This window comes from Meriones unguiculatus, chromosome 15 (genome assembly GCF_030254825.1).
Source record: "Meriones unguiculatus strain TT.TT164.6M chromosome 15, Bangor_MerUng_6.1, whole genome shotgun sequence".
Taxonomy (NCBI): Eukaryota; Metazoa; Chordata; class Mammalia; order Rodentia; family Muridae; genus Meriones; species Meriones unguiculatus.
This window is the reverse complement of record NC_083362.1, coordinates 48,257,580-48,282,254: the sequence shown is the minus strand read 5'-3', so window position 1 is coordinate 48,282,254 and position 24,675 is coordinate 48,257,580. Positions and strand designations below refer to the sequence as shown.

Below are 24,675 nucleotides of genomic sequence, written 5' to 3'. Positions count from 1 at the left end.
TGACTATAGCTGGGTATGTCCTGCTGGCTTATACCAGCAGACTGAAGATCTTTAAATATTACTAACTTGAATGGCAAGGGGCCAGTAAGTAAAGGTGTTTGCCTGCCTGACAACCCGAGCTCAGTCAGCATGTGTAAAAAAATGCAAAAAAAAATCCTGCCTTAAAAATAGTAATAGCTTTTTTTTTTTTTTTTATAGATTACAAATATATTTGTAGTAGCCGGGCAGTGGTGTCACACACTCGAGGCAGAGGCAGGTGGTGTCTTTGAGAACAGTCAGGGCTACACAGAAAAAACCCTATCTTGAAACCCAGTACCACCTCTCAAAAATTTGTGTGTACACGGGCTAGAGCTGCAGCTACACAGTCAGGATGTGGGTGTTGGGAATCAAACCCAGGTGGCTCTGTAAAAACAGTAACTGCTCTTAAATGTTGGGCCTTCTCTCTAGCCCCTGATCTTTTATCTTAAAGTACACCTAGGTAAAGACTAGTGTCAAAAGGACCCCCCCCAGCACACACACAATGACTTAGAACTACAATTCTGAATTGATACCACCATATTAAGTGAATACATTTAGTTATAGTTCACAAGTCAACTTGCCATTTATCATTGTTAAACTATAATAAAACTGAAAAAATTATTCACCCTCTGTCAGTGCTACCAATTGTGGAGACTCTCCTTTGACTCTGGCTTTGGAGAATGAATAGACACAGAATGGCAGCACAAGCAAACAAATGCCATCCTCCCACTCCCCAAAACATGTAAATGTATAATTCCATACAAACCATAATAATAACAGAAGGCTGGATTCCAATTATCTTCAGAGACAAGCACATTCCCATAACTAAAAAGCCCGTTTATTTCCAATAGTCCTTTTCTTGAAAACACTTTTCTACATCATATGCCAGGGAAGTGACAGAGAAACTGAAGGCTGAAGTAGTATTCTCGCCCTGGAGATAAGCTCATATCCAACAAATCACTGGAAAACTTTTGCTTTTAAACCTCATTCCAATGATGGGAAAACTTAGTTATATCTGGAAAAAGCAGTTCATAATTAAACGAGCAGCTACCTTTAAAACAATACTGTCAGAAATCAAATTTGTTAAAAGTTCAATACTTTAAAATCTTAAATAATCGAAGAGCACCACCAATGCTTAGAACCACCTTAGAAAAAAGTAGACTACATAAATAATTCTACGAGACACTGGAATATACTTCGTGTGATTTTTATTTGGGTCAAGTTCTTAGTACACAGCAATAGTTTTTCCAAATACAATTTAAAAATTACGTGAATGTCCCTCACTCATCTGGAGGTGCTTAATGGCGCACACAAGGAATGTTACTGGCAACAGTTGCCTGAATGTTTTTTTTTTTACTCAGTACCACCAACAGTGGGAGCTTTAAAGTTTAACTGGCCAGATCATAAATTGTTTACATTCTTTTTGTAAACCATTTTGTTAAAAAAAAAAAAAAAGTACGTGGACACAAAGTATGGTTAAAAATTGCTTTTCCATAGAATTCTGAACTTGCAAAGGAGGTTCCAGTTTAATGTGAAAATAATTTTTTTTTTACAAAAAAATTAACATTTAGCAAGGATTGTTTACACAGCTAGGCCCTGCCATTTCATTTGTTGATTTTTTTACATAGAGCTTCTCGATAAAACAAAGAGCATGAAGCAAGCTCAGCTAGGGAGCTCGGTGCCTCCATTCACACTTTGTGAGGCCCTGTAAGTAAGGCTGTGTACTGTGTCGGGCCCCACCCTGCCGCTGCCAGTGAAGAACTAAGTGCAGTGCATTCTTGCTACCCACAGCTGTATGGAAAGGTGTTTATGAATGCAGTTTCAGAGTTAAACCAAGATTATTCCACTCAGGTTGCGCTTAGACTCCTTTAGAATCCTTGGGTGGTTGTTTTTGTTTCTTTATTAAAACATGGCATGTTTTTTTCAAGTATAACCCTGAAAACAGGTAGACTCTATTTCTAAAGAAAAATGCAGCACATTTAATTCTGACAGTTGGTACAGCGGAGAGAGCACTGAGTCAAGAACTAGCTAGCTGTTTATCTGAAACAAAGCACCTAACCCCATTGTTAAAGTGATACTGGGAGAAACGATGTAAAGCTTAGTAGTTCAAAATCTCTGATTCCAAGTAAACAGTGGTGGGAAATGGCGCCTTTCGGAGCCCCTGGCCCAAGCTGCTCAAAGCAAACAGCCCCCTTCACTTGAGAGATTTGCCAGTCAACCTACCATTTCTCCCAGCAACGCCCCTTCAGGGGCAAAGGCAGCCTTCAGGACACATGTTCTCTCCATAAGGAGGAAAGGTAATGAAGTTTGTAAAACAAGCTGTACTGCAGAAAGGTAACCTTTAAAGAAAATAAAAACTGAAAAAAACTATCATTTTGATGTCCGACACAGAAGAATCATCTTTAATCAACATAAAATTGTTAATGAGTACAACTACATGGTAGACATCATTTGTAAAGATGCATAAACCACTCTCTCGCCCGGCAAAAAACAACAGTAGTACTGTTAAGGAAAGGAGGGAATAAACATAATAACGGCAAAATCAGCAGTCCTGTACCAATCCCAAGATGGCGACAGCAAGTTCCTCTGAGGAAGACACAAGGAAGTAGCCAAAAGGAAAATACTGTAGGAGACCTCTTTAAAAACTCATATTTATTCCAAACACAGCAGGCTGAAATCTTAGGTCTAGATTTCAAAATATTGGCACTATTTTTGTTTCTAATTTGCCTTGGCTATAAGGTCAAACACAAGAATGTATTTTCATTCAGATCCATGGCCTTTCAAATATTAATAGCAGAAAGAAAAAAAAAAGACAAATGTCTGGTCTTTTTTTTTTTTTTTTTTTTTAAGGGTAAAGGAACTGCACATAGAATCAGACATTTCAGCAGAGACCAGTGCCATCAGAGTACCTGTGTCTTGGTAAAGTGGTTGCTTACTGGTCAGCAAAGTCTCAACATTTGTTGGAAATTACTAGTATCAACCATATTTTAGTTTATGGACAAATAAATGGGAAAATTTACAATAAAACAGGAAATAACCTCACAGTATTAACAGCATGCAATCTATAAAATATTACATACATTAAAAGTCTCCAATTACTATAAGCCTGGTTCACTGTTACACAGTATTCTTCCAAGACAATTCATAAAATTCAAAATAGCAGGAATTTAAAAGACTGGGGGAAAGGGTCAAAAGATTGTTGTTTTTAATATCACATCAGTGTTCAATAATACGAGGCGGGGTAGTTTCAGCTGGCCCATGGATTACTACCCCCAATGCAAGTCTTTAGCACAAAGGACCTCACAAGAGTTTTCTACAAACCCTAATTCAACAGGGGTCCAGAAGGTAAGATGTCTTCCTGGTACCTACCACCAGCTGTTACTGTGACTATACAAAGCTAGTCATTTGCTGGGTTTCCAGATGTCTTATTAATCCACTAAGTTTGTTTTGCAAAAGAATTTAAATAATTAGTACAACTATTTTCAAAAGTTTCCGTGTACAAGCAAAGTTAAACATGTTCATATATAGTCTTGCTGGGTCCATAATGGAGCTAAAGAGGACATTCGGAGACATATTCTACAGACAGTCAAGATGACCTAACAAAAGCATGAAGTGGAAAGTGAACTAGAAACAAGTTAAAGATAAATCCAAAGCATTCAGAAAAATCTAAAAGTGTAATAGCTGGTGTGCAATGTGACTTAAAAAACATTAAAAAATAAAAGCCTGTTCTTAGTATAATGGCTCCTGCTTGTAATCCAAGTATTTGGAAAGCTAGAGTAGGAGGAACTCCATGTCTGAAACAAACAAAACACTAAAGCAGAAGTCTTGAGAAGGACACTGGTCAGACCTGAGTCACAGTGCAGCCTCGGGCTCAGATGACAGATCTACGGTGGCGTGTTGGCTTCTGCCTGTGCAGCCTGCTTTCTCCACATCTCTGCTTGTTAGCCTCCAACCGCCTCCCAGCTTCACCAGCCGGCATGTGCGAGGCCTGCATCTCAATATGACATCTTTACTTCCTCTTCCTTCCCACCCTGGCGGTGGAGTTACCTACCCAGTTTCATTCTGGCCCGTTTACTGGACTGGTAAGAATCCACGCTGGAGCTTTGGCCCTAAACATGCACTTGCCCACCGCCATGGCCTTTACCTCCTGGGCAGCAATACCTCCTCTATTTTCTTTCAAATATTTCTTACACAAATTACAGAAGGGATTATTAAAACCACCAGACATAAGCCCCACTGAACTTAAATTAACTGTAGATGAGGGAAGATGCCAACTGTTTCAAAATAATACTGATTTTCATTGGTGTGACTGGGTATTTTGTCCTACTAATCTTTTCCAGTACACTCTTTACTCTGAATCACAAGGTTCAGACTCTTACTAGGAGTTACTACTTTAGAATGTAATCACACCAAACCAGGAAGATATGACTTTTCTATAGTGGAAAGAATAAAAACAAAACTCAGCATCAGCTAACACTGCCATTGGTAATGGTCCACGAGCAGAGCAGCGGCCTTTCATTCCCGGTCCAATGACTGCCGAGAGACTCGACAGCTAGTCTCTTCTAAAAAGGAGGGGAAATGTTTTTCAAATAGCAAGACAACGGTAATTTTCTTTCTAGGCCCTACTCTCTGAAACAGTGCCCAAGACTGAGCTCCACAGCCTCAGGACCTGTGTCCAGCTTCACCAAACCACCTCAGTACATGAAGTACCCACCACACTTCACATCAGTTTCACTGCTATCAGCAATGCAGTCTCATGCAACAGTGCATTAAAAATTAAACTGATTGTTAACCCTGGGAATGTCTGGAGACTTTCACATTTTGTCATCCTTATAATCTACAAACATAACAGGATGCAAGGGAGTTCAGGATCAACTCACCTAGCGCACTCCAGTGCTAAGAGAACACAGGATTTACAGTGTTAAAGAAGAAAAACAGCCTTTTGAAATAATCGAAAAGTAGTTAAATAGAGTTTTTAAACACTGGTTCCTTCCTCTCCATGTAGTGAGAGAAAGTGAGGGAAAAGGGTCGCCCGCCAGGCCATGAGGTAGCCCCAAAGCAGAGGCGATGAGTATCCAATGTCACAGGTTCTAAGGGAGAGAAATCCAGGGTGTACAGTATTCCTGAGAAAGGTCCCAGCTTTTTTTTTTTTTTCCTCAAGACAGTCTTGGTCTGATTTGTTTTAGCTACATGTTCATACTGTTATGACTTTCACAGATTGAGAAATGGTCACATTTTCAATCCAGACAGCGTAATACAAATGACAGCAAGAAGATCCATTTGTTCAGACTTGGCTAATTTTTTTGTTTTTAATACTAGGGGATAAACCAAACCAGTAATAAAAGAAGTAACTTTATCATTTGTAAGCATCATTCATTTCAATGAGAGGAAATCCCAGGGCCTTTAGCTAATCTGGGAAGACCTGGCCTCCTGAAAGTGAAGCAGAGCTGTGCTGGACTTTACTCCGAATAATGCATGATGGACTCAACATAATTCCCAGGGAAGAGCCCAGTCACTCCATTCATAACTCCCTCATACCAACCATCATCATTCTTCTTGATGACATAAATAATGGCTCCTTCCTGAAAGGACAGCTCGTCTTCCTTGTCTTTTGTATAATCATAAATTGCCACAACTAGGGGGAAACAAAATAGGATGTGAACAAGAATATCATTCCTAGAAAGACAAAACCAGATGAGCACTCACGAACAAGGCAACTTTCCAAACACTAGAATTTATATTCATGTTTTCTAATAGCCAGTTCAAAACAATCAAATATCCCTTTCTAGAAAAATGTTCTAAATCCAGTATAAATGCAAACAAGCAAAAAAAAAAAAAAGTACATTTAGTTAAAATTACCCTATCCTACCCTAGTTGGCCTATAAGAAAACCAAATGCAGAGAAAAACATAACCTAAGGACCATAAAAGACAGCTATTTGAACTTATACTAAGATACCTTATTGTGTAAAAGCAACTCCTTACATTTAAACACACTGCTGTGCTGATGAGGTGACTGAGAGGTGAGAGAGGCTAAAGGAACAACAGACCATGTCTCATTCTCTGGACTCCGCCTATCAGTGAATGGGGACTGAATTCCTACAAGTTAGGTCCACCATCTATGTACTTTTTCATTGAAAACATACACTGCATTATGTTACCAACTTAATATGTCCACAATAATAGAGAACCAGGACACTACTAAGTTTCTCTGTGGTTTTGTTTAATCACTTGGCAACAGGCCTCTGAACCTGGACCTTGGGTTCTTAGCATTACATCTACCTTCAAGAACTTTGATACAGTGGGATACCTTGTAACTTAACTCACATCCGGTTAAGACTCAGCCTTCGTTCCAACCCCCTGTATCTTCTGCACACTATAAAGAACTTTGTTCAACAAAAATTTCCATTTGGGCCACCAAGATGGTTGGTGGGTAAAGGTACTACCACCAAGTGTAATGACCTAAGGACCCACATAATAGAAGAGAATGGACCCACAAAATTGTCCTTTGGCCTCTATTATGGCATCCATACATGTGTAACATACATAGACAAACATATAAACAAATGATTTTTTAATTAAAAAATATCTTCAGCTATTTTTCTGAACAAATGCTGAACTTTGTCTTATAATGTGAGGGCAGAGGCCTGGGACCTGTATTTCTGAACCACTTTAGTAAAAATTTAATGGTTCCCTCATACATAATTATCTTCTATTATTGGGATACACTGAGGATGTCACAAAATATTGAGTATACTGAAGACATCAGAGGCCTAACATAGAAAAGTCAGGGTGTGTTTCTCTAAATATCAAAAAACAATTCAGTGTAATTATATGACAAATTTAGATATAAGAAAATTAAAGTATTTATTATTACCAGCCAATCAATCTTTTCTCATATTTTTTAAAGAAAAAGCAACATTCTTGTTACTTAAGAAAATGTACCCACTGAAAAGTAACCCAGAAGATGATTATCTTTATATTTATAGCAACAAAGCAATTTAGTGGATAAAGTTATTACATTCAAGGTGCATCTATTTTCTTTAAAATATAGAAATTGGGAGTTGGAGATTTAGTTTAGTGGTTAAGTCGAGAGAGAAAAAGAACGGAGGGAGGGAGGGAGGGAGGAAAGGAAAGTTTCTTCAGAAAGAGTCCATAGCAAATGCAAGTCTATGACTGGTTATAGAAGTGCAGAAGACCCTGTTTTTTAGGGATCAGTTGAAATTAACTTTTTTACCCCCCTAAAAAAATCGCTGTTTAAAATTACCAATTTTCATTCTAGGGAAACATAGAAATATATGAAATGTTAAACATCTGGCTATTTCTACGTGGCTATAAGCAAAAGAAAACTAACAGTGCCCTCCATATGTCTAGCACTAAGATGAAAACACTCTAACTTCCCAAGTACACTGTCCCTAGTCAGCACTCCAGGGAAGAGCATCCTCTATGAAATGATTTAGCTGAGCAAAACTAAATGTTTCCTTTTAAATTTAATAAGAAAAATGTTAAAGGCTAGAAAAGGAAAAAGAAATGGAAGGAGAAAAGAGAATTCAGGAGGGAGGGAAGGTGGGACAAAGATGATTCAACTATCTCCTCTCATGAAATATGTACGTTAACACAGCAACAAGCTTTCAACACTGAGAACGAGACACTGCTTATTCGTGTGTGCTCCAACACAAGGACTGGACATTTCTAAATAGATCCATATTCAGCATTATTCACCGACTGAGTCAGCAACAAGTATACAAATATGTGTTAGAAGGGAAGTGAAAACAAGAGCACTCTGGAGAAGTCCTGGTGTGGGTGACAGACACTGGCAGTCACACCTGGCAGTGAGGGGCCTCGCAGTGAGTTACTAGAAAGTCAAAAGGTGACCAGGTTCACCATCTCAATCTACTTTGTATGAAATCTTTTATTAAGAACTGAAATGGAAAAAAAAAAAAAAAAGAACTGAGATGGTTTTACTTCCATGGTGAATGGAAAGCTTTATCATACAGCAGGAAAACACTGTTGGACGTAATTTGTAACTGATCTACAATCTGCCTGAGGTGACCAAAGTTGTCTTTGACATTATCACTAATAAATTCGACTTCTTGAAAATGCACTCTGAATTAAAAGCAATTGCAGCACTTCCTATGGCTGTTTCTATTAAAACAATGTCATGTTGTTGATGAGGCATGCTTCCTCTTGCCCACCATGCTAATGGAACTGCTCACACAAAAGTGACGGATGAACCAGCTTGTCCTTCTGAGACCCCTAGTCCTCTCATCATGTTCTGTTTGGCAATGGCTACCTGTGCTCCCTCTCAACATTTTCTCCAAACGTTGCCTTCTATTTCTCTTGTTACTCCCTGAGCTTCAACTAGGAATTAACCCTACCTTCCCCTACCACTTTACCTAGAACTCAAGTCCCTGTAACTACTCGCCAAATCTCTGAAACCAAAACATTTCGTCCATCAACATGGTCACTGTCCTTACCAATGCACTAGTCTTTCTTCTTTTTTTAAATTTATTTTTTATTAATTTACAGTTTATTCACATTGTATCCCAACTGTGGCCCTCTCTCTCATCCCCTCCCAAATCCCAGCCTTCCTCCCTCTTCTCCACCCATGCCCCTCCCCAGTCCACTGATAGAGGAGGTCCTCCTCCCCTTCCATCTGATCCTAGTCTCCTAAAGAACTTGGACATTTTCTCAGCAGTTTGAGGACTGAGTTTTACAATCTCTTTCTGACTTATACTGCTTCCTGAGGTATTCTGCTTGGGATGATACCTTGGTCAAACATCAACTGACCAAGTGTTCTTGATTCCTTTTTACCCTTCTATTTTAACAAAAGTACAGAAGTGTACTATCTCCAGATACAAAACTCCTAGATGCCAGAAAAAACATTCAAAACAACTCACCTTTACTAACCCAATCTTTCTGAAAGTCAAATTGCTGCCATCTATCCTTTTCCTTAACAAAATTTAAACAAGACCTTAAAACGGAGATATCAGCTAACATCGTAAATAATTATTTTTAAAAACAATATTGTTTGGTTTTTAACAGGTAACCCTGAAAATGCTAAAACAACTGAGAAACAATTTCTAAGTCCCTACATTTGCCAAACTGAATGCAAATGCCAGAGCTCAGGGCAGTGGGGGCAGCATGAGCTCTACTGTTCAAATTGCAAATCGATTATTACTTCCTACAAAACCTACTTAACGTTCCTAAACTTCTATTTACCCCTTTGTAGGAATTACAATAGTTCTCACTTGCTACCTGAAAGCACTGTTATATTAAGTACAATGATTCTTAGAAACAATCATTATTAGTTTATTCAAAACTTCTATAATGTGATAGGCACAAAAAGAATGCATAAAGCTACCTGTCACTCCAGGTATGATGGCATTTAACCCAACATTTGGGGGCAGAGGCAGGAAGACCTCTGAATTCAAGGTCAGTCTGGTCTACACAGTAAGTTCCAGGCCAGTTAAGTCTACACAGTGAGACCTTATTTCAAAACAAAGCAAAAATTTGCCTCTACCCAAGGTTAAGTCAGGGCACACAGCCCTTTCTTGATGACTACAATGAGAAATAAGAACTAAAGTGAAACTTTAGTTTTGGTGGTGACGGCCAGCCTTGGGACATACAAGAAACTGCAACAAACTGCCTCTGTTGTTTTGTGGAGGTTAGGTTGTGTGGGGTTTTGTAAGATGCAGTCTTTCTGTGTTGCCAAGGCTGGTCCTGAACTCCTGAGAGCAAGTTAATCTTCCTCATAACCTCCCAAGAAGCTATGACAAGGTCAAGCTAAGGCCAGTAATAAAATGTTAGTGAAGGATTAAGAGGTATGCTCCCAAAGTCTCCAGCATTCACTGTTTGAGAACCAGGCCTTAAGGTTGGAGATAAGAAAACAAGTCACTGTTTTCTCCCTCTTCTGATGTTCATCTCGTCCGCCTGTCTGAATGAAGATAGAGCATCTTACCCAGGTCCTCCTCGATTAGCTTCTTTAGGTGTTTAGATTTTAGTATGATTATCCTATATTATATGTCTAATATCCACTTACAAGTGAGTATATACTGGGTGTTTTTCTGCTTCTGGGATACCTCACTCAGGATGATCATTTCTAGATCCTACCATTTGCCTGCAAATTTCATGATTTCCTTGTTTTTAACTGCTGAGTAGTATTCCATTGTGTAAATGTACCACAATTTCTATCTCCATTCCTCAACTGAGGGACATCTGGGTTGTTTCCACCTTCTAGCTATTACAAATAAAGCTGCTATGAACATGGTTGAGCAAATGTCCTTGTTGTGTACTTGAGCATCTTTTGGATATATGTCTAGGAGTGGTATAGCTGCATCTTGAGGAAGCACTATTCCTAATTGTCTGAGAAAGCGCCAGATTGATTTCTAAAGTTGTTGTACAAGTTTACATTCCCACCAGCAATGGAGCACAGAGGGCCTCTGAAAGATTCCACCCAGCAGGGTATTAAAACAAATGCTGAGAATCATAGCCAAACTTTGGACAGAGTGCAGGGAATCTGATGAAAGAAGGGGGAGATAGAAAGACCTGGAGGGAACAGGAGCTCCACAAGGAGAGCAACAGAACCAAAAAACTCTGGGCACAGGGGTCTTTTCTGAGACTGATATTCCAAACAAGGACCATACATGGAGATAACTTGGAACCCCTGCTCAGAAGTAGCCCCTGGCAGCTCAGTGTCCAAGAGGGTTTCCCAATAATAGGAACACGGACCGTCTCTGACATGAACTCATGGCTGGCTTTTTGATCACCTCCACCTGAGGGGGGAGCAGCCTTACCAGGCCACAGAAGATGACAATGAAGCCAGTCCTGAAGAGATCTGGTAGACTAGGGTCAGATGGAAGGGGAGAAGGACCTCCCCTATCAGTGGACTGGGGGAGGGGCATAGGAGAAGAAGAGGGAGGGAGGGTGGGATTAGGAGGAATGGCAGGGAGCTACAGCTGAGATACAAAGTGAATAAGCTGTAATTAATAAAAAATAAATAAAAAGAAAACAAGTCATTAAGCAGTGGCCTTAGCATTTAGTCACACACAAACATACACAAAATCACAAATTATAAACCATACACTAAACAGTTCCTCTTGTTTGCAATAAGAATAAACAAGTAGTTAGTTGGTTTTATTGCTTTTACTTTTGTTTGGGGGTTATTTGAATTTTATATTTTAAAAAAAAGTAGCCTAGGTTAGCCCTGAGGTGCAATCCTTCTGCTGCTGCCTCCTGAGAGCTGGGATTGCAGGCCTGTGCCACACACCTTAGCTGTCGTTTTGAAAAGCTTGAATATTAACAGAGCCCTAACCTTGGGCACATCAAGCATATTCTTTTGAACTTTAGACTTAGCTGAACAGAAAACTTTCTTTTGAAAGTCTCTTCAGATTTTTACAGGTCCACTGAAGAGTTCATTTTGCTTAGGGGGAAAATATTTTTCACTCTGATTTTCTCTAAAGGAATAACTAAATTGGCTTCTCAAAGCTGTAAACTGTCAATGTTTTTCCTACTAACATTGGTAATTAACCTGGGGAGTTTGTAAACAATGTGGATGCCCTGGTCTGCTACCTTACACAACATTTTTTTTTTTAAGTTTAAGGTATAATTTGACAAAATACATCTGTTTGGTGTTCTGACCATCACCACAGTTATCACATACTGCTGCAAATAATAGCATAACAATCTATGGCCCCAAAGTTTTGCCTTATGCCCTTATATCTCAGATCTCATACAAATCTAGATTTCATTTACATAAAATGTGTTCTTTTGTGTTGCAGCACTTTCATTACCACATTTTGAAATCCACCCACTTGTCGACTACGCAGATATTGTGTCTTTTCATTGTGAAAAAGGCTCTTTTGTCTTTTTTTTTTTTTTAAGGCTCTTTGATGAGATGGATATCCCAGAACTAGCTTATCTAGTCATCCAAAAGACAACTGGTATGGGAATAGGTGGCAGATATATGTCTAACTTGTTTTAAAACTCCCAACTGTTCTCTAAAGTGACTAGAATATTTTACACTGTCACCAGCAAAGTAGAGGGCTCTTATGTAGCCCAGGCTGGCCCAGAACTTGTACACAGCCAGGTCTGGACTCAAACTTTAGATCCTCTTAGCTCTTCTTTCCAGTGTTGGTTCCTGGCAAATGGTGTGTGGGGTGAGTTTTCTCATGTTTTGTTTACTTTGTATTTACATACTGATCAGTGATGCAAATGCCTTGTCAGATATGCTCATCTGCCATTCACTCACCCATTTGACAACGGCATCTAAATCTTTTATTTCAACAAGTTATTTCTCTTAGTGATTTTGTACATTTTTTTCTCTATGGATCTTCTAAAGAAAAATACAATCCCAATTTACTGAGATTCAACTTACCATTCTTTAAATGTTCATTTTACTTGTGTGTTCCTAGTTTTGTTTGTTTTTTAAATCTTCCTAAGGCTGGATAGATAGCTCAGCACTTAAGAGCACTGGCTGCTCTTCCAGAGGACACAGGTTCTACTTCCAGCACCTACATGGCAGCTCACAATTGTCTATAACTCTAGTTATAGACATGTGACACTCTCAAAAGACCAATGCACATAAAATAAAACTTAAAAAATATCTTTCAGAGTCCTCCCTCTTGATTATCTTCCTTAGGTGTACAGATTTTAGTAGGTTTATCCTATATTATATGTCTATATGAGTGAGTATATACCGTGTGCATCTTTCTGCTTCTGGGATAGCTCACTCAGGATGATCCTTTCCAGTTCCCACCATTTACCTGCAAATTTCATGAATTCCTTGTTTTTAATTTAATTTCCTTGTTTTAAAGTAGCATTCCATTGTGTAGATGTACCACAATTTCTGTACCCATTCTTCAGTTCAGGGGCATCTGGGTTGTTTCCAGCTTCTGGCTATTACAAATAAAGCTGCTACAAACATGCTTGAGTAAATGTCCTTATTGTGTACTTGAGCCTCTTTTGGATATATGCCTACAAGTGATATAGCTGGATCTTGAGAAAGCACTATTCCTTGTTGTCTGAGAAAGCGCCAGATTGATTTCTAGGAGGACTCTGGCTAAAATGCTCAATCCCCACTCCAAAAGGCAAAGAGGATGGTCACCAGAAGAAGAAAACAGGAAACAAGTTAGGAGCCTCCTACAGAAGGCCTCTGAAAGGCTCTGCCCTGCAGACTATCAAAGCAGATGTTGAGACTTATGGCCAAACTTTGGGCAGAGTGCAGGGAATCTTATGAGAGAAGTGGGAAATAATAGTAAGAGCTGGAGAGGACAGGAGGTCTACAAGGAGAGCAACAGAACCAAAAAATTTGAGCACAGGGGTCTTTCCTGAGACTCATACTCCAACCAAGTACCATGCATGGAGATAACCTAGAACCCCTGCACAGATGTAGCCCATGGCAGTTCAGTGTCCAAGTGGGTTCCAAAGTAATGGGAACAGGGACTGCTTCTGACATGAACTGATTGGCCTGCTCTTTGATCACCTCCACCTGAGGGGGGAGCAGCCTTACCAGGCCACAGAAGATGACAATGCAGCCACTCCTGATAAGACCTAACAGACTAGGATCAGAAGGAAGAATAAGAAACCCTCCCCTACCAGTGGACTTTGGGAGGGGAGTGTATAGAGAAGAGAGGAGAAAGGGAGGGATTGGGAGGGGAGGAGGGAGGGAACTAGAGGGAGGATACAAAGTAAATAAAGTATAATTAAAAAAAAAGAAGAAGTGGAAAAAAGACACAGGAGGTGGAAAATGATGTAATACAGTATTCACATAAAATTCTCAAAGAAGTTTTAAAATCATGTTTTCAACCTAGAACCGCTGCACACATGTACCTGTGGCAGCTCAGTATCCAAGTGGGTTTCCTAGTAAGGGGAACAGGGACTGTCTCTGACATGAATTCAGTGGCTGGCTCTTTGATCACCTCCCCCTGAGTGGGGAGCAGCCTTGCCAGGCCAGAGAGGAAGACAATGCAGCCAGTCCTGATGAGACCTGATAAGCTAGAGTCAGATGGAAGAGGTGAAAGACCTCCCCTATCAGTAGTCTTGGGGAGGGGAATGGAAGAGATGAGGGAAGGTGTGGTAGGGAGAGAACAAGGGAGGGGGCTTCAGCTGGGATACAGTGTGAATAAACTGCAATTAATAAAAAAATAAATAAATTTAATAAAAAAAGAAACACGTATTTTAAAAAAATAAATCTGATTAAATGCAAAAAAAAAATCTTCCTGTACTTAAGACTAAAATTTTCTCCTATATCTTCCTTCAGAATTTTTATAACTCAAGCTTAACATTAGGCTCAAAATCTATCTCAAGCTGGGCTTGAACAAAGGCTGCTTGGTTAGAAACACTATTTACATCCAGTCACCGTGGTACCTGTGACAGACTATGTACTTGGACTGTTTCTGGATTGTGACTCTATTGCAATTTAGATTAGATAGATAGATAGATAGATAGATAGATAGATAGATAGATAGATAGATAAAATAAAAATACTCCAACACTACTCCTATTTTTTAAAAATTTCTGGCTACTCTTACGGCTTTTATATTCCACTGTAACTTTCAGAACCTCCCTGCCAGTTTCTATAAGCAAGATTTCTATATTTAGTGAGATTGTACTCAATCTACAGATCGACTTAAAACCAGTTTCTTAACAGTAATCAAGAAATAAGCACTATGTCCTAACTAAAGAGCATCATGGCTTAACATTCTCTGTCCTCATGAGATCTGCACACACGTTGCTGTGCTTCCCCTCAGCACTGGGAACTGAGTGCTGGGCCTCACAGGCTGAGCGTTCACTCTAGCACTAGGCTACATCCTCAGACCTATTTTCACTTTTCATTGTGTCACGACAATAAAAACCCTAAAACAAATTGGTACCAGCATAATAGGGTACTGCTGTGACAGACCTGGCCATGTTTTGTGGAGGATTGTGAAAGGATGTTAGAACTTTGGGCTAGAAAAGCCACTGAATATTAAGAGCTTTGTAGGATGCTCTGTAGGAGCTTGAAAGGTAAGAATGTTGAGCGCAGTGCAGAAGATGAAGGAAGACCTGGCTCGTGACAGTTCAGAGGGAAGACTAAAGACTATCAGGGCCGTTGCTATTTTGATTTAAGAGTCTGTGGCTCTGGTATGCTGGGGCTGATTAAAAATATAGCAGAACTGCTAATGGGAAGAGCTTTTACCATCACAGGACAATTAATGCTGATCAGCTGGAGCACCAGCATCAATGAGATGAAATCTTCAGCGAAGTGTTTCCTGAGAGCACAGAGCAGCTCTGTTCCAGAGTCGGCCAAAGTTGTAGCCCACACTGGCGGCCTGAGTTGGTAATGTGTAAAAAGGCACCCAGACAAGACTGGCTTTAGAAGTGTGAATGGGTCAGGAAGCGCAGCTGAGGCTTGGCACTGAGAGAGGCCAGGAGAGAGGCCACTGGTGAAGATGCAGTTTCAGTGTCATCTGCAGGCCCAAGAATGAAGGGAAGCTATGCATAGAAGTGAAGGCTCAGCACCATAAAGATCTATGAGAGACTACTGGTGAAAGAGCGGCCCAGTTGCAGCAGAGACGCCATCATTTTGGAGATGCCGGTACCATGGGCTGACCCCAAGCTCAGCAGCGGCAGCTGGGTAGCCAGCCAGAGCCTAGAAGAGACGCTGTGTGTGCTACACTGGGCAGAGCTGGAGCAGTGATCCAAGCCCTTTGGAGGAGTCTGGAAGACCAGACATGGACCCAGGCATTGGCACCGAGTTATTCATACTGTTGTAGTTCGCACAGTGCCTGTGCTCTGGTGCTACCCTCTTGAAGAAGGCATGTAAATTAATTTTGGTTTTTACAGGTTCCCACACTGTAAGATCTTCAATGTTTAAAAGGTATTTTGGATTTTTAGGGAAACTGGATATTTTAAAGAGATTGAAATGTAAATGTGTTTAACTTTGTAAAGACTGTGTGACTATTAAAGTCATTTATGTGTTTAATGTGAGATCTAGACAGGTTGTGGCTTAACAGTGATGTGTCTGTGTGTCAACTTGACCCACGTTAGAGTCAGCAGAAAGGAAGAAGCCCAGCTGAGAAAGTGTCTCCATGAGATGCAGCTATAAATCATTTTCTCAGTTAGTGATCTGTGGGGAAGAGCCAGCCCATGGCGGGTGTTGCCACCCCCGGGCTGGTGGTTCTGGAATCTACAGAAAAGCAGGCTGAGCAAGCCACGGGGAACAAGCCAGTAAGCAGTACTCCTCCGTGGCCTCAGCATTCATTCCTGTCTCCAGGTTCCTGCCCTGTTTGAGTTCCTGTCCTGACTTCTTTGGTGATGAACAGCAATATGGAAGTGTAAGCTGAATAAACCCTTTCCTCCCCAACTTGCTTTTAGGTCACGGTGTTTGGTCACAGCAACAGAAACCCTGACTACGACAGACAGAATCTTGTTAAGTTACACAGGTTGGCCACGAACTAATTCTTACTCTGTAACCCAGACAGCCTTTCAACTTAAGACAGTCCTGTAGAGAGATCCTGCATCGAAGAATAATAATAGTATAGGTAGGTAGATGGATGGATGAATAGATAGATGATAGATAGATAGACAGATAGGGTGCTTTTGCTAAAGAACTTTAGACTGACATTTCCCTTAACTATTCTAAAAGTGTCTGCCTCTGACCTGCATGAGACTATGCAGTTATTCTTTGATTTATCGAATGAACCATTTCTCCTCTAAACAGCTTTAATATTTTTCTCTTTATTAGTGGTTTTTAATTATTTTTGATGTGCCTTAGCGTGATTTTCTTTTTTTCTTCTATGTGGGGTTTACTTTTTGACACTCTGAATTTCTAATTTTTATGATAGACAACTTCCTAATAAGTTCCAAATGATTTCTGCCTCATGGTACTTGAGTCTTTATGCAAAACCCACTCCCTGCATTTGGCTAAACCTACAAACTTGCTTTTATTAAAGTTTTGTAACTTTTATATGTATAGGTATTTTGCCTGCATGTGTATCTGTGCCACACACATCCATGAAGTATCCACAAAGGCCAGGAGAATACATCAGATCCCCTTGGAATGGCAGTTCTGAGCTGCCATTTGGGTGCTGAGAATCAAATCAGGTTCTCTGGAAGAGCAGCCAGTGCTCATAACCACTGCTTCATCTCTCCAGGCCCCAACCTGATTTAATAAACAACTCGAGGGCCGGAGCAATAGTGCAGTCCATAAACTGCTACACAAGCATGAGGGCCCGAGCTTTAACTAAAGCTCAGCACCAACATAAGGCTGGTGTGACGACACACGCCTGGAACTCTAGCACTGGGAAGGTGGGAGCAAGTAGATCTAGCCTAATCATCAAGTTTCTCAAAGAGAAACACTATCTCACAAAATAAGGTGAAAAGCTCCACATGCATGCACACACACACACACTCTCACAAAACATGGCAAAACTAATAAATTGTCACTTCTGAGATAGAGTCAACAAACTTCTATCCTGCCAAAACACCTTCTCTGCCTCTCATTACCTGTTCACTCTCACGAGGGAAATCTTATGAGCTATTCCTATGGAGAGCAATGCAGCACAGAGCTGCAGGGAACTAAGGCCTCATGTTCAAAATCCGTGATGAAATCAATCTTGCCTTAGGCCAAATGAATGATCCTGAGAGTATGGTATCCCCTAGCCAGCTCTTAAAACAACTCTTAAGTCTTAGCCCATACCTGGACTGCTACAGGGCCCAGCTAAGCCACACAGCTAAGTAAAAGAGAATAAATATGTTTTCTTAAGACAGTACATTCTGGAACCATTTGTTAGATAGCAATAAATAACTAGATGTATCTTCTGTAACTGTGAAAACATTTTGACTATGATTGTTTCAAGTCTATTTTAGCCTTTCCAGAGACTGTAATCGTAGGTATATACATACACATATATATACACATATGTGTGTATATTACATATCTATATCTATATCTATACTACATTATATAGAATTCATATATATAATGAATACTATTTAATCTTGCCTTATATGCCTAATGGTTTGCTTTTGCTTTTTAAAATCTATCTTTCTTCTTTGTGGCACAGATTGGATGTTTCTATTGTCCAGGTCAAGGCTATTGATCCTTTCTTCTGCAGTGTCTTTCTAGACACTGTATTTTTCATCTCCAGGAAGTTCAATGTCTGTCTCTAAAGCTATGCTGATTCTCTCTCATATTCATTTTCCTTCACCTTCTCGACAATCTGTGACATTTACAGAACTGATTCCCTTTTGCCTGGGGGTCAAGCTATGCTACCACCTGTTATCTAATGTCTTAGAAAGCATTGTTTTGTATATTTTCCCCCAGTTCCTGTTTAGAGAAAAAAAAATCTGTGTACAATTGTTCTATCTTGGACAAAATTGTTAAGTCCACTATTTCTTTAAGATTCATTTTACCTGTTTGGTTATTATTATTATTATGTGTATTTGTATGTCTGTCTATAACATAAGTATGTACAAATGAGTGCAGGAGCTTACAGAAGCCAAAAGCATCAGATGCCCTGGAGATGAAGTTAGAGTTGGTTGTAAGCCATCCAATACGGGTGATGGAAGCTGAACTTGGGTACTCTAAAAAGTAGTACATGCTTGTAACTGCTGAGCCATCTCTCCAGGCCAACATGTGCTCTTCACAAAAGCTCACAGGTGATTTGTTGTGGCTCAATATTTGGGTGCTTGGTCCCTAGTTGGTAGTCTGTCTAATGCCCACATGAGGCAAAGTCCCGCCCCCATCTGCCTCTGCCTATCTCTGTGTCTTCTCTGTGTGTGTACGTTTCTGTCTGTGTCTCTGTGTGTGTGTGTGTCTGTCTGTCTGTCTGCTGTCTCTGTCTCTGCTCCATCCATCCATCCGTCCGTCTCCCTTCCCTATACTCCTCAGCCCGCAGATCAAGAGATGTAGGCTCTCAGCTACTGCTCCAGTGCCGTACCTGTCTGCCTGCTGCCACACCCCTGCCACAATGGTCACGGACTGACCCTCTGAAACTGTAAGCGAGTCCCCGGTTAAATGCTTCCTTCTCTAAGTTGCCTGGTCATGGTGCTTCGTCACATCAATAGAAGAGTGACTAAGACATGATTCTAAGCTACAGCCAATTTGAGGCAAGTGGGCTGACTGCTTTGGTTTCTTTAACAGAAATTTTCTTTCTATATCAACAACCCCACCACTACCCATCTGGGCTAGTTAGGTTTTTGTTGTTGTTTCTTTTTTAAGGCAGGATCTTCCTCTGTGGCCTCGGCTGACCTGGACCTTACCAGATAGCTCAGCTCAGCCTTAACCTCCCAAGTGCTGCAGCTGTAGGCATGAGCCACCAAGTACAGCTGAGCTGACTGATTAGCCTTGAGACTTGGAAGCTCCTGTCCCAAGGTACCATGTCAGGGTTACATAACAGAGGCAATGTTACACACGCACAGACACGCCCCATTCTACCAAAGAAACTGAAACATCATTATTCTCTGGAAGAAAGTTTCCTATGGGAATACTCAAAGTCAAACATTATGAAGCAGAGAGATCAGGAGAGAGACGCCAACCTGAGCTACCTGGTGAAACTGTTTAAAGAAAATTAAAATAATGATGATGATGATGATGATGATGGTTGAAAGCATGGAGATAGAGATAATTTAGAAAAATAATCCTCCTCCTGTGGGATTCCAAAGAAAATCCTACTTGTTTTTTATTTTTTGTGTTGTACAAATAATTTGTGAAAAGCAACTTCAATACTAGCAGATAAAAATACAATTTTACTAATAAACCTTCAAAATCATATACCTTGTAAACTGACTGAATACTCAAAACAGAATAGATAATACAGCTAAATAAAGCTTTACTTATATGTAAAAAATAGACAAGACTTTTCTGCACCCGCTGGCATCATTTCCATGTACAGGTATTTTCATACCCCTCTACATGGCCTCCTGGCACTTACCCTTTTCCAGGTAAGACCTTGGTGCCCAGGGTGGGTCCTCTTCAGCATAAGGATCACTGTACTCAACCACAGCTGCTTCCTCTTCTTCATAATCTTCTGGAGGAGGTGGTGGAGGAGGGGACTCATCAAACACTGGCTCTTCCACAGGTGGTGGTGGAGGTGGTGTATCTGAAACTAAAAGTTTATCAAGCTGACAACAAACTATGTATCATGTAAAGTTCAATATTTATTTATTTATTTATTTATTTATTTATTTATTTTTATCAGTTACATTTTATTAACTCTGTATCCCAGCCGTGTCCCGATCCCTCATTCCCTCCCAGTCCCTCCCTCCCTCCCTCATCTCCACCGTGCCCCTTTCCAAGTCCACTGATAGGGGGGACCTCCTCCCCATTCATCTGATCCTGTTTTATCAGGTATCTTCAGGACTGGCTGCAAAGCCCTCCTCTGTGGCCTAACAGGACTGCTCCTCCCTTCGGGGGTGGGGAGACCAAAGAGCCAGTCAATATTTATATGAACATCTTAGATTCATGAATATAAACCTAGACTTGAAAATAATAATCTTTCAAAAAATGAATGAGAAAGCATGGCTTCTCCCTCCCTTTCAGGTTAATACTAAATGAAGTTTGGTCAAAATACTATCAATTGGGCCTCCAGAACCTCTCAGTAAAAATGCATAATTATCTTTCTAAAGAAATAAGTACACTATGGTAAACTTTATACCCTATTAGAGGAGTTATAAGATATTAATAACTTGGATAATTATAATTACATAAGAAAGTAAAACAAGTCAGAGAAACAGTCAACTTTTTAAATCTGCTACTCTGCTCTCAATTTTGTGTGTATTTATTCAGACAGGTTCTCAACTAGTGAGACCAATCAGACTCACAATCCCACTGCCTCGGCCTACCGAGTGCTGGGATTTTAAGACTCACCATACTGCCAGCCTAATTCATATTATACAGAATTGTAGCAAACTGAGAAGGAAAAAAAAAATCAATAACAATTCTGGGTAATGTCGACCATTAAAATGTTTGGTTTCTAGACTTTGAACCAATTTAGGCTTAGTGATTATCTGGAATTTTCTGAGATGACATGTCCACATTAGATGTATCAGTAGATGACTTAAGATATATCCTGCAGAGCTATGCTTTCATAGACCAGTCTCACAGTGTTGTACCATGTAAAACATCAGTGCAGAACTCAGAGCTTTTAAACGCTTGGTACATAGTGTAACACAACAAAGTAAAACACACCTGCATTTATCTGCTACTTAGTTTTAACCATCACCACTTATTCTTACTTATAAAGTAACAATTGTTATACATGATATTCTCTGAGGAATCCTAATTTTTATCTCAGTCTACAGACAATCAGACATGCCAAACCCATACTCTGTTATTTCAGTGTTTTTTCCATATGCTAAACCATTCTGTACTTACATACTTTATAAAATAAAAACTTACTCATTAAAAATTCCTTATTCCTATAGAATTTGGGTTTTTTTTTTTCTTGGGGGAGGGGAATCCTCACTGTGTAGCATAGGTTGGCCTTGAATTTGTGCCTGGCACTAGTCCTATGTTATTTTTCTTTTTAAACAAATAAACAAAACATAAAACACAAACCTGTACTCTTAATATATCCTTTGTTCAAATTTAATGTTTTTCATTAAATTTTTATCCCATTAAGTATAATGGGGTAAAAAACAGCAGTGAAACTTCTATACATTTATAAAAGGGGACTGGGTTAACATCTACACCAAAACAGAGATCACCCAAGGGACCTTCAGAAAAATCATGTTAGAAAATTACTCAAGGTAGCAATACTGCTAATTTTTACCTTCTTTACAACTGCCTCAGAGCCAGCTGAAGAAAACTGCCATGAGTTATTGTTTTTGCTTATGAGGCATGCCAGTTATCCATCTAGTATTTTACAATACATTATTTCACTTTATCTTTCCCTTAAGAGTTTTTTGTTGTTGCTGTTTGTTTTTTCCCTTTAATTTTGCTGTGATTCTAGAGCTCAATTCAAAATCTTTATACATCCTATGCAAACCCTCTGAACTACACTAACCCAGGCCAAAGTATTGTTTTAGTCGTAATTTTATGGATGTGAAAAGAAGCTCCAAGATTAATGTTCCAAAAACAGATGGAAAAACATCTCTGACCATTGCCTGAGAAGCCACTACTGTAGATAAAACCCATATCGTGCAAGCCATGCTTCATCACTAAGTAAATGCCACCCAAGAGTCTTGTGCAGCTAGGAACCAGTTTCAGCCCCGAGAAGAGTATGGTGGGCAAAGGAAACCAAGATGTGGACAACTAAACTTCGGTTTCAGCAGACTGATGTTTTAAGACGTTATGGTAGCACGCATCACAGACCAAAGGCTTTCTGTGGGCTGGGAGAGGCTTCAGAGGCGCCTGGACATGTCGCATGGCCTGCTGGGGCTGGCGGAGCATGCAGAAGAGACAGTTTAAGGTGGGTTGTAAAGAACAAAAGTAGGAATTTTTAAAAGTACAGAGATACAGCAGATAGTATTTAAAAGATCATCCAAAATAGGACAGACAGAGGAAGCCTAAAATAAAACTTTGCACAAGTGTTTGCTGAGTTTGGGCTCTACTCAATGAAGCAGGGTTGCCATATGAGAATTATTTTTAAAAAATAATAGGGGCATATCTGCTACAGTGTATGTGATTTAATATAACTGGTTCCAAGTGATTTCAGACTCTTCCACACATTAAATGTAATGCAAAGAATATGTTAGTTCCATAGACTATCTTTAAAATAATACTTTAAAAGCCTTAAGATGATTCTAAAACAAAAGTACGTCTTTCCAAGGTGCATGTTTTAAAGAAAATAACACTAATGTGAATGTTTAAGTCCTGCCACACTGGAAAGCCAGACCCATCATACATCATACGGAGTGGAAAGGAAAGAACTGAGAGGAAGGGGGTTAAGAGGAGTCCTAAAAGAAATCAGCTCTAATAGAAGCCAAATCAGTAAGTGGACCTACCATGATCTACTCAAGCCACTCTAAGTCCTCAACACCAATCAAGTATTTAGACATTAAATTAAAACAGGACTTCTTAGGAAATAAGTTCAGTGTTTCTACAAACCCTGTACCTTTCCCTAATTACAGGTAAAAGTTAGTGACAACTAGTTCCGTAATCCTACTCGACTTTAAAGTCCAATTTTTGAAGGCAAAAAAGAAAATATTCTGTTAGTCTCCGAAGTCAGTTTTAAAATCTGGCTTGTGCCTCCTATTTGAAATATTTTGTTCAAATTAGACAGCAGCATCTCAAATAACATGTGAAAGATGAGATTTTCCCAGGCAAATGTGCATCATGTCAGCTGATTTTTAAAAATTAAAAAATAAGCTGGGCGTGGTGGCGCACGCCTGTAGTTCCAGCACTCAGAAAGGCAGAGGCAGGCGCATCACTGAGAGTTCCAAGGCCAGCCTGATTACAAAGCAAGTCCAGGACAGCCAGGGCTACGCAAGGAAACCCTGTCTCAAAAAAACTAAAACCTGTCTTCTTTAATCAATAAACTATCTTCTTTAATCAATAATTTAAAACTGATTTTCGATGAAGAAATTGTTCTTGCTGTAATGACACTTTAACTGAAAAACATCTTTTAAAATTACAGTGTTGTAAAGCTCACAGATATCCATAAAGCACCTTCTAATGAACATAAATAAAGACTATTTTTAGAAACCAGCAAACAGAAAAGTAAAGGAACTTGACACATTCTACCCTTGGGCACTGCACTGACTAGTTTTAGTCAACATGACACAGCCATTTTGAAAGAGGGAAGATCGCTGAGAAATGCTCCCATCAGACTGGCCTTCGGGCAAGGCTGTGATGCATTGTCTTGATATATGACCATTATGGGTAGCGCCAAAGCTGGGCAGGTGAGCCTGGATGGTGTAAGAAAGCAGGCCGAGGGAGCACTGAGGAGCAGGCCGGTAAGCAGCACCCTCCACAGCCCCTGCATCAGCTCCTGCCTCCAGTTCCTGCCCTGCATAGTTCCAGCCCTGACTTTTCTCAGTGACTGTTATCTGAAGTGTAATCAAAATAAATCCTTTCTCCTGCAAGTTGCTTTTTTGCTTATAGTGTTTTATCAGAGCAGTAGAGACCCTAACTGAAACAGGCACTAAGATTAAACTACAATCAGTTAAAATACAAGCAAAATTTAAAAAAGAAAAGGAGGACCCCAAAGTGCCTGCTATCGGCCAGACACTTTTCTCTAAGTGCCAGGGATACAGGCAGCAAACAAAATGAGCAAAGCCCCTGCTCTGACAGACCTTATATCCCACTAGTCAATACCTATTTCCAGAGAGTCCTAAGCAAGAGGTTATAATTATTTCTGGCCCATGAGTGGCACCATCCTTTATATGAAAGTGGTACAGTGTGGCTACTATGGCCTGATGAAATTATATCTTAAATTAATGTACAATTTGACTCTTGGACAGAGCACAAATTAGAGCATCTTTCCCACGATCACGCCAGTCAGAAATGCCTGTTGTCTCCTGACAGTCCAAAAACCTAACTATTAACAGCCTGCTACTGACAGGAAGCCTTATTATTATATTCAATTAGCATATATCTGTCCCATGTATCATATGCAGTGAAAAATCGAGAGAGATCACAGTCAATCTCAACACTCCTCCCACCCAGTGGCAGAAATTAAACACAGGGCTGCACACATGAGGCAAGTGTCCCACCTCCCAGCTAGACCTCGGCC

General features: G+C 39.9%; 1 protein-coding gene across 29 annotated transcripts in view; it reads right to left on the bottom strand.

The window, feature by feature from the left end:
• Positions 1-1,209: 1,209 nt before the first annotated feature.
• The window catches only part of Abi2 (abl interactor 2), a 66,503-nt gene continuing 43,037 nt past the window's right edge, over positions 1,210-24,675 (bottom strand). For all 29 annotated transcript variants that reach the window (XM_021655672.2, XM_060368451.1, XM_060368460.1 and 26 more), the window contains 2 exons: positions 19,933-20,106; positions 1,210-5,653 (listed from right to left, as the gene is read on the bottom strand). In XM_021655672.2, the coding sequence (XP_021511347.1) occupies positions 5,478-5,653; positions 19,933-20,106 (350 nt within the window). In that variant the 3' untranslated portion in view covers positions 1,210-5,477. The remainder of the gene's footprint in view (positions 5,654-19,932; positions 20,107-24,675) is intronic.